Below are 15,085 nucleotides of genomic sequence, written 5' to 3'. Positions count from 1 at the left end.
AGCCATATTTAGTCATTGCCTTCCCAATTTAGTCTTAGTCTAAATGATGAAAATCAGTTTTAGTCTTAGTCATATTTAGTCATTGCCTTCCTAATTTAGTCATAGTCTAAATGACGAAATCAGTTTTAGTCTTATTCATATTTAGTCATTGCCTTCCTAATTTAGTCTTAGTCTAAATGACGAAAATCAGTTTTAGTCTTAGCCATATTTAGTCATTGCCTTCGATTGTTTTCACTTTCTTTCTTAAACTATTACAAATAAAACTGCTTTCCAGTCACATTTAGATTCTGTTTCTTTCAGCCAGTGTTATTTTGTCAGCTTTTCTTAATTTTAACCTTCGTCATATTTAGTCATTGCCTTCCCAATTTAGTCTTAGTCTAAATGACGAAAATCAGTTTAGTCAGTTTAGTCAAATCTGTACAGAATAAAAGTTCTCCACACACTGATTCCCTTTTTTAAATATATCCCACTGTGAACGTTTTGTCGGCTTGTTTCATCATATCCACAAAGTCATTATCATGCAGTTTGTTGTCCTTTGTGTTGTAAACAAAATGGATCCAGGCGTTGTTTTCGCCCAGCTCCTCCAACAATCTGTACACTGGTATCCTAGCCCGACGCCATGACTGCGAAGTTGAGCTAGCTACGGTTAACTACTACCAGCGATTCTAGGAGTATTAGCCCTCTGCTACTACTGACTGAGAGGCGCGAGGCACTGTGGGACAGGCACCGTGTAGGGACAAGCAGGGCAACAACGCGTAATCTTCCATGAAGTTCAAGAAACAATTATATTAACAATTACAACTTAATTATAAACAATTACATTTTTTAATTCCATTCATCCATGGCTTGTAAATTTCATCTGGTCTTCGTCTCATTAACTAAAATAATTTTTTTATTCTCGTCATATTTTTATTTTCTGGAAACATTCTTTGTGCGTCGTTATCTCGTCATCGTCATGGTAAGAAGGGGCGTTAACGAAATATTTTCATCATTTAAATTAACACCGCTTTCAGCTAAATGTTTTCTGAGCATTTAAATCCCAGGATACTGTTATCAGACAGTGGTTAAGAATTAATTTTTAAACCGTAGAAACAATCATCTCCTAAAATTGTACTTTTTCATAATTCTTTTATCTAACTTTGATTCATATTAGGATTCACGGCTCCTTTCAGGACAAATGATGTTGTAACGTTTTAATATTTATATTTCCATACTACCATACTATAATCCATTAGTACTCCCTCTAACTAATATTAATTAGTTTGATTTTTGCTGTTAATCAACAATAGAAGGTTTTTAATCCTGCTGAATGGTAGTGTGCAGAAACAAGTTGGGGAGGGGGGTTTCCTAGTTCCTGTGCCATACATTTATTTTACTCTTTCCTTTCATACCTTAACTCCACGTATTTTTGTAATGTTTATAAATGGAAACTAGGCGGAAATTCAACACATCCACCTACGACACAGCCTATCAGCTTTGAACCACACCTCCACGAAAGCCAATCGGCATCCGAAGTTTATCTTAAAAGGCCTCCGATTCACAACTCGTCTGCTACGTAGTGCGCAGGTGGTGGTTGCACTGTGTGATGCATTCCGCGTCTCATTTCAACCGGTCCGGAAGAAGACCGCCATGTTGAGCCTGGTTCTGCCAGAGGTTTCTTCCCAATTGGGAGTTTTTCCTCTCCACTGTCGCTTTATGCTTGCTTATTTCAGACAGGTTCTCTCAACCTGAGTCCAAACTGGACTTCCATCTTCCAGGGCCCTGAGTGAAGCTCTCCCCATAAAGCTCAGCATACCGTCTCTCTAACCAGCAGTCTACAGACTGACCAACTTCATCTATCTCCACTCCACCACCAGCTTCAGGTCTGGAGGGAAACAGCCCTATTCTTTACTCCTGTTCATGCATATCTATCAATATTAAGCGCTATGTTTCCTGCCGAGGTCTGAGCGCCAAAGACAAAGTAATTGTATCAATAAATTTCTCCTAATTGTGTTTTCTCTTCGTTTGAGTTTTGTTTAGATTGAAATAATCTAACAAAAAACAGAAAGTTTTAAAACGGAGCCTTTAAAAACCATTTTAATGGATTGCAATCCTTATAATGAAAGAAAGAAATGGTGAATGTATTCATACGTTGTTTCACTATGTATGATGTTTGTTGGGCGAGTTTCCCCACAGGAAGCAGGCGAGAGCATTAGGATGTTGCTTGTATGACTCCGCCGGCTGGACGGACACATGTGGTACATAGCTAATGATAGCACGCAGCGCATAATGAGATCCTACCCTCTGTCTGTCTCCTCTACCTGGCATCATGCATTAACCATACAAGAGGAAGAGGAGGCATGCATGGTATTGACTTTTGAGTGGGTGTCTGCTTGTCCGTTGCCGGGTTTTGTTTGGCACTCGGAGGTCAGCATGGCTGCAAGCGCCGCACATTTATAACAAGTTATTTATTTTCTCTCTCTGTTTTTTTTTTTTCTCCAGTTTTTTCCTGGTTTTATTTATGCATTTGCTTCCCTCTTTCTCTCTCCGCTCGTCTACACCTCCTGAGCTCTGTTAAATGGTTGTAAATTGATTTTGGACGCCATGCAATGTGTACACTTAACAAGCCAAATGGGTTCAGTTTGCAGGTTAGTTTGTGTGGTCGGAAGATTGCGCTATTAATGTATTCCTCACGCTGTAATCCACGATATGTTGTGAATGAGGGGAGGCACTGGCAGCGCTCCACGTTCTTACCCAGTAACATTTATTTATCCTCTTCACTACACAATCCTCTAGACTGCTCAAATCCCCCAGGGGGGTCCCAATGACATGCCTACTAATGTGTGCTTTGGAAACCGAGTGCTATTGTATCCCCTAAATCTCACAAAGCACTGTATGATTTGCCCATTGTCGCTAAATCGCTTTGCTTGTGCCAAGTACTTGCATCTCACAGAGGCTTAATGCTTTGAGGGTTTCAGGGACAGTTTCGAGTTCCTCTTTTGTTGCTTTCGGGGGGAAAAGTGCCAAGACTGCTGCGCTGAATATTGTTTTGAGTACGGGGAGGGGAAGGAGGGCCACTGCCAAGCGACTGCATTGAGGCCCTCGTGAATGGGGCCATTCATATTTAGGAGAATCACCCAGATGCCATATTGTTGGCTCAACAACGCTAAATATTCTCCAACAAGGATTGGATTGTAGCAGGTTTTTGAATTGTGAAATGGTAGAAAAAGGATGCTGGGAGGAGAGAGAGGGAGAGTCGGGAAAGTAGAGACCTTTTATTTATTTGGGGTCCTCCTCCTGAGAATTTCTGCGTAATAAATTTGTTTAAGAAGCGGAGAACCTCAGGGTTTAACGTTACACTTAAAATAAAACTATATAGCATTTATTCTATTAGCGAATTAAACATGCTTTTGCTGATACAGCTCTGCATATTGATAAAGGGAATACAGACCTTACTCAAACCTCTTCCCCTCTTGCTGCAACTCCATAGCAACAAGTGGGGAGGGGGCGTGCATTAGTCTGTGCTCCAGTCAGCTATTCTTACAGATAAAGTCCTTTTTATATGATTTAGAAGAGAAATAGACGACTTGTTCTGCTTTTCTCTCAAATAAAATCGCCAAAAAGAAAGCTGGGTGGTGGGAGTATCATGCTGTGGGAGGACACCACGTAATATTTTTACAAAGCTAAAGATGCTGCACCTTTTTAACGTTTTTTTTCCATCCATTAATATTAGAATAAGAAGAGAGGAGGAGGTAATAGCTGCTGTTTCCTGGTCCAGCCGTACATTAAAGGCGTACCTCCTGTAGACGGGAATCCAGGCAGACTCTAGACACAAATGTTGGGCTGTTTTAAGACTTTCTTTCAAGTGGAATAACAAAAACGAGGGTGTGGCCTCGGAAGCAGAGGTGAGATTTGACACCCTAAGCAATATAAAGTTTACAGTGTTTTTCTTGAAAACCAACGCCGTGCTTAGCGCCTAAAAACCAGCCGCAGTTTTTTTTTTTTTGTCCCTGAACTCTTCCAGCAGTTTGATCAAAATATCATTGTGTTCCTTCACGTCTCGCAAGCACTGGGTATTAATCACGGCTGGATCTGCGCCTGAGACGCTGATCAAATTTATTGTTTGGCTGCACGGGACAGTAATGGGTGTTTAATTACTCAATAAAAGCCCTTTTATAGATTCCCGGGCCTCCTGTGTGTTGAGCAAATGGTATTGATCCGTCTCCAGGCTGCAACACGATAGCCTGTGAAGGAGAATTAGAGCCGCTAGCCTGCTAGCTTTCTCATTCATTAGTTGCATTAGCCAGAGGGTGGTTAATACGCGGCATCGTGGTTAAAACCAACGTCTCACGGGCTTTCCTTCCTGCCGTGTGTTGTAAAGCTCTCTGCAGCTCATTTAGGCAAATATAGATCATCTGAGAGATATTGCTGTGAAAAGTGAGTAAATAATTTCCTGGAGAGCCCTTTGCTTTTGAACCGCGCTGTCAGTAACTACTTTGTAATCCACAGGCTGTATTAGATGGTCTACCTTGTCGTCCGCATCTTTAATCCCACCTCTCCCCCTCCCTCTAATCTCTAATCTGACCGCTCCTCCTCCTCTTTCTCCTCATAAGCTTAATTTCGGATCTCTCTCCTTCGGCTCGGCTTGTTTCTGAACTCTAGCTGAGAGAAGCTGAGCGGTAACGACAGTCAGCCTTGTTTCCACCTGCTTTTTCTTTTTTTTTCCCGCTGTATTTATAAAAACAGACAATTGTTCTTCTCCCATGCAGGTCTGCATGGTGCTCACTTTGTCCTTTTTTTTTTCTCTGCCTTGCATCCATTGTTTCTTTTATGTTCAGAGCATATCGCTTCCTCTGTGAACCAGCTCCACTCCTCTTGATGCACGGCGAAAACCACTGCAGCATCTCCCTTGATGTGCCTATATCAAATGAATGTGGCCTATTACAGACGTGGCAGAGTCAGTTGGGCGGCTTTGTGGACCCAAAAAGAAAAAAAAAAGGGCCCACAAGGGACCATGAAAGAGACATTGTCCAACACAGACCATACAGTTGCTTTGTAGATAAATGGATTTTCATGCTTATCAAGTGGGACAGTAACATGAGTGAAAACTGTGGAGAATGTGGAATTATGCTCTCTGTTCGCTCCGACATACGGAGAACCGGAGCTACAGGAGTGTGTGGTCTCTCTTTGTTTCGCAACAAACCGGCATCGCGCGTGGACTAAATAATACCTAACATCAGCCGTATGGCGAGCGTTATGGCTCAGCTCTATGCCGACCCGCTGCTTCTTCAGCGGTTGTGTAGGACGAAGAGAGCAAACGAACATATTAGCTTACCTTTTAATAGCAGCCTGGTTAATTAAAGTGTAACAGAAAACAAAGTGGGAAGATGATGTGGAAGGAAATAGATTTAACACCCACTGTTTTCATTTCTGATGTGATTAGCAAATCTAAAATGGATTTAGATTTCAACTTTATGCTTTATGTTTAGCTTTAATGAAAAGGATATTTACTCTTAGCTGTTATTAATAAATAATGATCACATTATCTTAATTTCTAGTATTTTATGAACCTTCCTGCAAATAAAGACAACCAGTTTGTTAAACAATAAAGATCTGGAGTAGTTTATGGTTATATTTATACTGTAAACTGTGCAAAGTCGTTAAGCCAACGTCACACAAAAGTTGCATGAGAATTACAACATGTTTTTAATTTAGACAAGTTGTGGAGTAGGGCTGCAACTTGCAAGTATTTTGCAAATCGAATAATCTGTTGATTAATTTCTCAGTTAATCGATAGTGAAAGTTCCTAAAAGAAGACTTTTTGCGAAATTAAACCAGGTGAAACTGAAACTTTTCCACTTTATTTTTATTTTTTTTCCCCACGTTTATTTATGCTTTAACATGTGGCACAATGTACAGATGGAGCAACAGTTATACAGTTAATAATGTACCTTTAGCATACAAACATAATTGGGCTAGAACAAACCCATATAAACCCACATACTGTACAAACACACACTCATTACAAAAAAAAAAAAAAAAAAAGAATAGATAAAGAAATAAGCAAATGATCAAGTCAAGGCAAGCACAATGAGATACCGGGGACAGATATATATATAAAAAAATAAAATAAATAAGTAAAAGTAAAAAGGTCCACAGTATTAAAATTATGTAAATGTTTTTCCTCAGTCCGTACACACAAAAAAAAAACAAAAAAAGAAAAACTTCTCAGGTGCCAGGGGACCCTACTGTTAATAAATCAGACAAACTTAACTCAAAGAAGAAGACAAAAGAAAAAATAGATAAGAATAATAAAAATCAGCTACATACATACAACTTTATCAGTCTGGAATATTAGGGAAATCAATCTTCCTAAGGGCTTTTAACAAGGAACTCCACAAACCCAAAAATCTTGCAGAAGAGCCTCTTAAGGTAAGACGGATCTTCTCAAGTTTTATAAAATACAATGTATCTCGAAGCCAGTGGATGTTTGATGGGGGTTGAGGCGACTTCCATTTCATTATGATCACTCTCCGAGCCAGAAAGGTCAGGAAAGCCAAGGAGGACCTCTGAAGAGAGGACAAGATGGGCTGTGGAGGTGCAACCCCAAACAACGCAATCAGGGGACAAAGCTCAAATTTTACGCCAAAAACGTCCGATAGAACAACAAAAACTTTAGACCAATAACTAGAAAGCTGAGGACAACTTTTCCACTTTAGATGGAGCATATTAGCAGATTTTTTTTTATTAGAAATGCAAAATGTTTACATATATTTTTTTTTTACAATTTTTATATAATTGCTGCTCTACCTGAGTTGCTCTGTCAGCTAAAGGCATGTCTTAGAGTCTCTATAGTCCAATTAACGATTAATCGATTTCTAAAGTAGTTGACGGTTATTTCAATACTCGGCTTAATCCAAATAATTTTTTCATCCCTAAAGGGGACCATAAACTATTGTTAGTATTCTGTTTTATTCATACCAATTCACAACACATCCAATCCATCAGATAATCAAATCAGCTCAGTCAGATTCAGTCAGTTCAAATTTCACTATCTAAGGAAAACCTGCTGCTTCAATTGACTAATTTATAATATCACAATATAATTCCATTAATAAATAACGTTGATTTGACTTTTAATAAGCACATTAATATTTTTCAACATATGTTTTATGTTTTCAGCATTTATTTCTAAGTGACTTTGTGCGTTTTATGTAGTTTTGTTTTCTTTTCACGGCAATATTTCTAAAAAGTATTGAAGTTTGTACAGGATTCTGCTGAGAGCATTCTTTTAGTTTCTATATATTTACTAAATTTACAAATATTGTCCAACTCTAACTTAGAGTGTGTTGTTTTTCCTATAAAGGAGCAATTTCCACATGGAAATTATGAAAGCAAGACCAAAACTTGATGGAAACCAGAGCTTTCAGAAGCTAATCTATCATCTGGTTCTGTATCAAATGGGTTAATTGATGGTAAACTGATTTTTATTTAGAAAAGGAACTGAAAGACCCCTTTGTTGTTCTTAGAAAAAGTCTAAATTAAACTTTGTTTTTTATAAACCAAACATTTATTCATTTGCTTTGCTGCTTACAGGAATAAGACATTATTGTTTATTATCAAAATGCTTTCTGGAACCCCCCCCCCCAAAAAAAATTTCAAACAGATCTTCAGGCGTAGATGAAGCTAGTAGCATAGTAAGTAATAAAACAATTCCTGCACTTGTTGAGCTGCTGCAGACCCCCCTGTCATCTGTGTGCCTCTCAGGAGAGTATAGTTCACCTGGAAAACATCCTGTTAGCTTTTTTTCTCCAGTGATTAGTTTGCAAAAAGGTAAAATCATTTAAAAAAGAGGCAAAATCTTCCACTGGAAACATCATATTCACCGATGTGGACTAATTTGTCCAACATTGATTTAAAAGTCTATACATTTCCTCTTGAAACTGATGAAGAGGACTGAAGAGCTTCCACTTTGGTACAGAGTTTGTTTGGTTCTTATTTGGACGTAGCTGAGAAACATCTTAACTTTCTCATGTGAATTTGAGCACTTTATACATTTTTGATTGGCTCTGTTTTTGAAATATCAAGGAACCACCAAAAATCCCAGCTGTGTTACAATTACAGTGATACTATACACTCACCAGCCACTTTATTAGGTACCCCATGCTGGTAACGGGTTGGACCCCCTTTTGCCTTCAGAACTGCCTCAATTCTTCGTGGCATAGATTCAACAAGGTGCTGGAAGCATTCCTCAGGGAGTTTGGTCCATATTGACATGATGGCATCACACAGTTGCCGCAGATTTGTCGGCTGCACATCCATGATGCGAATCTCCCGTTCCACCACATCCCAAAGATGCTCTATTGGATTGAGATCTGGTGACTGTGGAGGCCATTTGAGTACAGTGAACTCATTGTCATGTTCAAGAAACAAGTCTGAGATGATTCCAGCTTTATGACATGGTGCATTATCCTGCTGAAAGTAGCCATCAGAAGTTGGGTACATTGTGGTCATAAAGGGATGGACATGGTCAGCAACAATACTCAGGTAGGCTGTGGCGTTGCAACGATGCTCAATTGGTACCAAGGGGCCCAAAGAGTGCCGAGAAAATATTCCCCACACCATGACACCACCACCACCAGCCTGAACCGTTGATACAAGGCAGGATGGATCCATGCTTTCATGCCGCTCACTGGATGTTTTTTCTTTTTCGGACCATTCTCTGTAAACCCTAGAGATGGTTGTGCGTGAAAATCCCAGTAGATCAGCAGTTTCTGAAATACTCAGACCAGCCCTTTTGGCACCAACAATCATGCCACGTTCAAAGTCACTCAAATCACCTTTCTTCCCCATACTGATGCTCGGTTTGAACTGCAGGAGATTGTCTTGACCATGTCTACACGCCTAAATGCACTGAGTTGCTGCCATGTGATTGGCTGCTCAGAAATTAAGTGTTCACTCCAGAACACTGGAGTGATGGTTGCTGGAAATAGGCCTCTATACACCTTTGTAGATATTGCACCAAAACCAGCTAGAATAGCCATTTACCACATTAGCAATGTATAGAGTGTATTTCTTTAAGTTAAGACTAGTTGAAAGTACAAAGCTTTTCCTTCAAAAATAAGGACATTTCAATGTGACCCCAAACTTTTGAACGGTGGTGTGTATATATATATATATATATATATATATATATATATATATATATATATATATATATATATATATATATATACACACATTAGCCTAAATCAAAGTGAGCAAAGTTATCCAGGCGGCAGAAGTAATCACCCTTTTACCCCAAACCCATTTACAAATATGCAAGCTTTGCCCGAACGCAGCAGCACATTAAACCCTGTTCGCTTTCTGTTGCCTGTAGGGCACCAATGAGAAGCGATGTCTGCTCAATGCAGAGCCAGTGATCTAGGTAATCTGCTTGTGCTGTGGGACAGGTCTATTGGTCCACAAATCAATTGGCTTCATGTCCGTACCATTAGGCTAACACGGTGCTGCTGAGGCGCTGAGAGCAGTAAACAGCCTGTTTAATTCCCCTGGACACCGGCCAGGTGGACACTCCTCCTGCTTCCTCTTGATCCCTTTGCTTTTCTTCCCTCGTTCTATCATCCTCTTACACTCTTTCCTCCTCTCCACTTCAGTCAATGCGGTTTATTCTCAGTGGACGAGTGCTTACAGGAATATTGCTAGGAGGGAATGTGCGAGTGTATGTGCGTGTAAAGAGGAAAGATTTTGGCCAATGAACCCTTGTTGTGCTCTGTCCTCCAGTACTGTGTCTATACTGAGTAAGTGATCCCTTGAGATGCAGAACACACATCCAGCATCCCTCCCTATCTCTCCCTCTGTGTCTCCATCTCCCTATCACTGTATGTGTTTGTCCGAGTCTTTGTTTCTCTCTGTTTGTATCTGCTTGGCATTCTGTTTCTGTCTCTATTTCGCTCCTCTTTATATATGTCCTACCCACTGTGTTTTTCTCTCCACGTCCAGACAGGGAGGGAAAACAAGCAAAGGAGCGGCTTAAAACAGACACTCTCATGACTACACAATGCTAATTTAACGTTCGGGTAACAAGTTTAAAATGCCCAGCTTCAACCGGCATCTTTGTCCTCTTGGTTTTCCAAGTTCTTTTCTTTTTTTTGCTGTGCGGTCTATTTGCAGCTGATCTGTAGACTGAGCTACTGCGTCTTGGCGGATGTGTCGGCTGGATCATATTTCCTGCTGGTTTTTTTTGCAGATTGACCAACGGGCTAAAAGGCCCGTAGCAACGTCCGCCTAGCGAGGCTCCAAATTTTAAAAAAAGCATGCACAATAGAGGGAACCTGCAAAGTCGATTTTGATTAGAACCCACATTCTTCCTGACACGCTGTCCCCAATACGCTCTGGTAGTTTTAGTGCTCCTGCCTCTAAAAATGTTCATCCACTGTAGGCGTCAAGGGCAGTTAGTCCACTCTGCTGGTTAAATATATGATCAATGTGCTCAGTGTGAATGCATTATGTATGAAACAGAAACCCGGCCAGGAAATGTGTGCTGTTGGTTCCTTTGCTGAAGGATAATCACTGATACTGGGATGACGATTCTACATGTTGTTCAGCTCTTCTTGCTCTTTTCCCCGTGCAAAGACATGGATGTTTACTTATCTGCTGAATGGAAAAGGAAAAGGTGAGTTGAGGGATGACCAAACTGGTGGGTAATTGTGCGCACACCCTACCTGATGATTTAAAGTCGTAGGGAAGCGGCTGTTCCAACCGTTGCATATCCGAATTCTCCCGAGTGGTGCACGGCCTTACACGAATGAATAAAGTGAACGTGATTCATTTGACATATCAATGGGGCGGGATTGTTGTGGCGGAAGGTTCACAAGAAAGTTTGGTTGCGGCTGATGTCACGGAAACATCTTGCTAACCAGTTAGCAACTTAGTGCTAGCAGGTTCCCAATGGGAAATTCCATTGGGACCAAGTAGCACTTAGCAACGACACTGTCAAGGAACGCTATTGACAGCGGAAACATGCAAGAGGAGGAGAGTTTTGTGTCGGAGGTCGTGAATGAGTCTCCTCCATCATACATTTTTTATTTAGAGGAAGAAAAGCGGGGACGAAGATGTTGTGGAAGAGGACGCCAGGGCGGCAGAAGCTTGGTTTGGTGTAGAAGGCTTACAGCCGTACATGTTTGAGCCCTTGCCTCGCTACGCTGCCAGTTCTGTTAGCTCTACGCCTGCTGAAGACACAGACGTCCATCAGCGTGAACACTGGGACGGAACTCAATGGGAAAGGAAATGATTCTTATTTCAACCGTTGCGTATATTCGCTGGGACATATGAAAAAAGATGCTATGACCAAAATTTTTTTATTGACAGATGACCGTTGATATATGATTGGCCGAATTTAGGTGTTCAGGCTGACGTATAACTAACTGGAGCACTGGTGCTCTCTGTCTGCCTAGTTACAAGGAAGTACCGCCAAATCCGACCATCATCCAGAGCTCTATCTGGATAAACCAAAGTGGGAATTTTTCAGTTCTTCGTGTGCTTTTCCGACAATTGCAAAGTTGTGCATAGAGAACAATGTAGCAGCAGTTTGTAATGTTATGCTATGTTATGGCCTGGTTCTGCTGAAGGTTTCTTCCTGTTAAAAAGGAGTTTTTCCTCTCCACTGTCGCTACAAGCATGCTTAGAGTGAGGGATTGTATTTGAGTCAATGAGTCAATGCAATCAACTGGTTTTCCTTAGATAGAAAACTTTGAATTAAATTGATTGTATGATCTGGTTGAACTGTAAAGTTTATTTAGATGACTTGTGTTGTGAGTTTGGCGCTATACAAATAAACTGAATTGAATTGAATTGAATTGAATTGAATTGCTCTTAATGTCAAGTCCTAATAGTGAACTTTTGACTGGAAATACTATGAGGTTGCCAGGAGTAACTGTAAATACAAACTGAAGGATCTAGGAGGCTGATGAACCATTATACATTGCTTTCTAATCATTACACCCACTTCATTAGGTAAACATGCCAACTATTGCCGAAAAAAAAAAAAAGACTTAAAGACTAAAGCTGCACAAACAATAATTTTTACCTGAACAAACCTGCACTTAAAAGGTGACCACTTTGGTTCATTTTGAGCTTAATGGGGGGATGGTAACATGGATAAAGCATATTTAAAAAAAATAATAATAATGATGATTTTAGCTACACAAATTTGCACTAGGCATTCAATCTATTTACAGAACTTTTTTTTTTTTTGCGTAGTTTGTGTGTTAGTTTCACGCAGCCTGTTCCATCCCTGTTCCTGTTTGGTAGAAACCTGAATTATCTTTTTCCTTTTGTTTAATTAAAAGCAGTTAGTCTTCAGCCACGCTGGCAGTTTCTTTGAATTTCACAGTGCACTGCAGGGCGTTGGAGCTCTATTATTGCCACCAACTGGATTTCTGGTAGTTCTGCTGTGACGTTTCTGTTTATGTATGTTCATTTTGCCTGGTGCTGGAATTCTATTTAGGCACAAAATAGACCATCAAAGGCTACGTTCACACTGCAGCCTGAAGAATCCGATTTTTTGGCCCATATGCGACCTGGATCTGATCTTTTCATGGCAGTCTGATCCAGTTTTTTTTTCTCCGATGCAACCCAGGCCGCTCCGCTATGTGGTCCTGAATCCGATCCGAATCTGATTTTTTCAAATGCGACCTGTGTTTGAACGTCCAGGTCGCATTCATCCGACCTGAACGCCATTAATACCCGACAAAGGTCACTATTCTGCTTCTTGCTATGAAGAAGCGGCAAGAAAAACCATGGCGGACGATGATGCGGATGTATTTATGTTTAACCATCTTGAAAAGATTGTGTTTTTATGGTTGGGAAAGATTGCTAGATGCGCTCCGGCACTACCATCCTTGGGCTGTGATGTCATAGCGTCCTCTACTACACATGCGGGAAATTGCGTTGTATGACTGCAGTTCACACTAACCTGACTCCGCCATCTGTTGAAGTAATTTTGGGAAGGGTCGAAAATACTGGTTAGCTGATTGGCCTATGTTGGTGATAGACGGGCCAAATAAACCAATCAGATCAACGAAGCATATGACGTACTAACAGAGCGACAACGAAGAGGAGCCAATTGATAGATCAAACTCTTGCCGAAACCAGTCGGGAGAAGAGCAAAAACATCTTTTCCTCTGAGAAAAGCCTCCAGAGCAGTGTTTTGCTCTTCTTTCAGTGAAGAAATACTCTGTAATTCCGATAAAACTTGCTCGATAGCCACGCTAACGCTAGTTTCATCGGCTGAAGCCACCATGTTCTTTAGATTGAACTGTCGCGCTTCTCGTTGCGCCACACCTCAACCCGCCTCAAAGCCAACGCTGATTGGATGTTCGTTTGGTGAACGGCTCCAAATTTTCTTCAACGGAGAGTCTCCAGACTGATCTGCGAGTGAAATCTTGAAAGCTCGCGAGATCAGGATGGTCTCACGAGGCTAAGTTCACACAGGATATCATATGAAAATCGCATCAATTTAGAAATGTGAACGGCAACGCAAAAAAATCAGAATCGGAATTTAGCATCAAGGCCTGCAGTGTGAACGTAGCCTAAATGAAATCGGGACAGACGCTTGGTGTGTATAACAATATTTTATCACAATCATATGGGTTTTGGTCTTTTTTATTTTATTTTATAGAAGTATAAGGTGACCATGGCCCTTTAAGTTTACTAAGAGCTTCCAGGGTTTCCTTCTCCTCCAACAACATGGATGATTGAGTTGTGATGCAGACTGTCATCAAGTCCTTGAATGTTTGCTTGCTCACAGTGTTCAATGCCATCAATAACCGAACCAGAATCTGTGATTTGTGGATTAATTCAGTGCAGTCAGTAAAAGGAGTTCCCATCATGCCACACAGGCTTTTTGTGTAAATATTCGGACGTTTGTTTGCTCCTAGTTATTAAGCCGTATGAATCTCACGCCTCTACATGACAGGTTAGCCTTGATCTATCAATGCAGGTTTGCACTGCGTCACTTGAAGTTCTTCCGATCAGTAAAATCTTAACAAACTACAGCGTTGAAATTTGTGTTGAGGTTTCAGCTTTGGCTTAACGTTTCCCAGTTGCTAGGAGACGCTGCAACCCTTGGACACATCTGGTCAGCTGTTAGCACAGGTTGTCGACAACAGCCGGGGCATCTGCAGCGGCTTGATATTGCTTACAGAATGAAAGCGTTTATACACTGAATGTCAACTGGGTTTCTGTGGCTGAATCTGGTTCGGTTCAGAAGGTAAAAGGCAAATATATAGGAGTTTTTCTTTAAAGCTGCAATTAGAGGAGAAATCCTTCCAATCTCTACAAGTTTTTGTTATTTTCTTGTTTAGAAAATGATATTTGATCTCATCCAAAATTGAAATATTAGAGCTTGGATTTCTGTCAGTTGGTAGCTCTCAAGCCTTGACTCATCCCCCCTCTGGGATCTCCGCAGGGGACCGACATTCATTTCAGAACGTTCAGTCGTTATGTTACGTCCTAACTCATCTCTTTATTAAATATAACCTTTTCCTTTATCTTACCGCCCAGTCATATTCCCATCTCCTGTCCAGCGCACACAGCATGCCTGCTAGAGTCAAAGTTCAGTCAGAGAGCTGCACAGAAAGTACCAGAGAGCTGAAGGAACAACGCACAACATTGTTCAGAGTTGGGCTCAACGTTTTCAGGGTCCTGGGAGCCGAGTGGACGATCCAAAACGGTGTTAAAATCAGATTTTTTTTCTCCTAAAGAGATTTCTGTTTTGCTGCTTTTAGTACAGAATATGTTCCAGACATATGATCATTTAACTTTTGTAAAAAATGCATTTAGATGGAAGGTAACACATGTGATGTGTGGACACACTGGTAAAAACGATCTAGAAATAAGTAAAAATGTCTTAAATTAAGTGTATTTATCCTTATTTTGAGTAGGTACATGAGATAGTTTGCCAATGGAATTAGTATTTTTACTCTTAAAATGATATAAATAGATAATATGCACTTGAAATAAGACAATTGCAATTGTGTTTTCTTATTTTAAATGTAAATTGTCTTGTTCCATTGGCGAAGTGTCTCTTTTACCTCCTCAATCC

At 40.5% G+C, this 15,085-nt stretch overlaps 1 protein-coding gene across 5 annotated transcripts in view; it reads left to right on the top strand.

The window, feature by feature from the left end:
* The window catches only part of LOC119794454 (fidgetin-like), a 61,408-nt gene that overhangs the window by 7,551 nt on the left and 38,772 nt on the right, over window positions 1–15,085 (top strand). Inside the window, exon 1 of one of the 5 annotated variants that reach the window (XM_038302038.1) lies at window positions 9,415–9,779. The exons of 3 other annotated variants lie outside the window; for them this stretch is intronic. In XM_038302038.1, the coding sequence (XP_038157966.1) occupies window positions 9,734–9,779 (46 nt within the window). In that variant the 5' untranslated portion in view covers window positions 9,415–9,733. Of the gene's footprint in view, window positions 1–9,414; window positions 9,780–10,605; window positions 10,655–15,085 lie in introns of those variants that run through there. One more of the 5 variants, XM_038302036.1, reaches the window with a different exon arrangement.

Source organism: Cyprinodon tularosa, unplaced genomic scaffold (assembly GCF_016077235.1).
Source record: "Cyprinodon tularosa strain WSP-4 unplaced genomic scaffold, ASM1607723v1 ctg48, whole genome shotgun sequence".
NCBI classification, from domain to species: Eukaryota; Metazoa; Chordata; class Actinopteri; order Cyprinodontiformes; family Cyprinodontidae; genus Cyprinodon; species Cyprinodon tularosa.
This window is presented reverse-complemented; position numbering and strand designations above follow the sequence as displayed.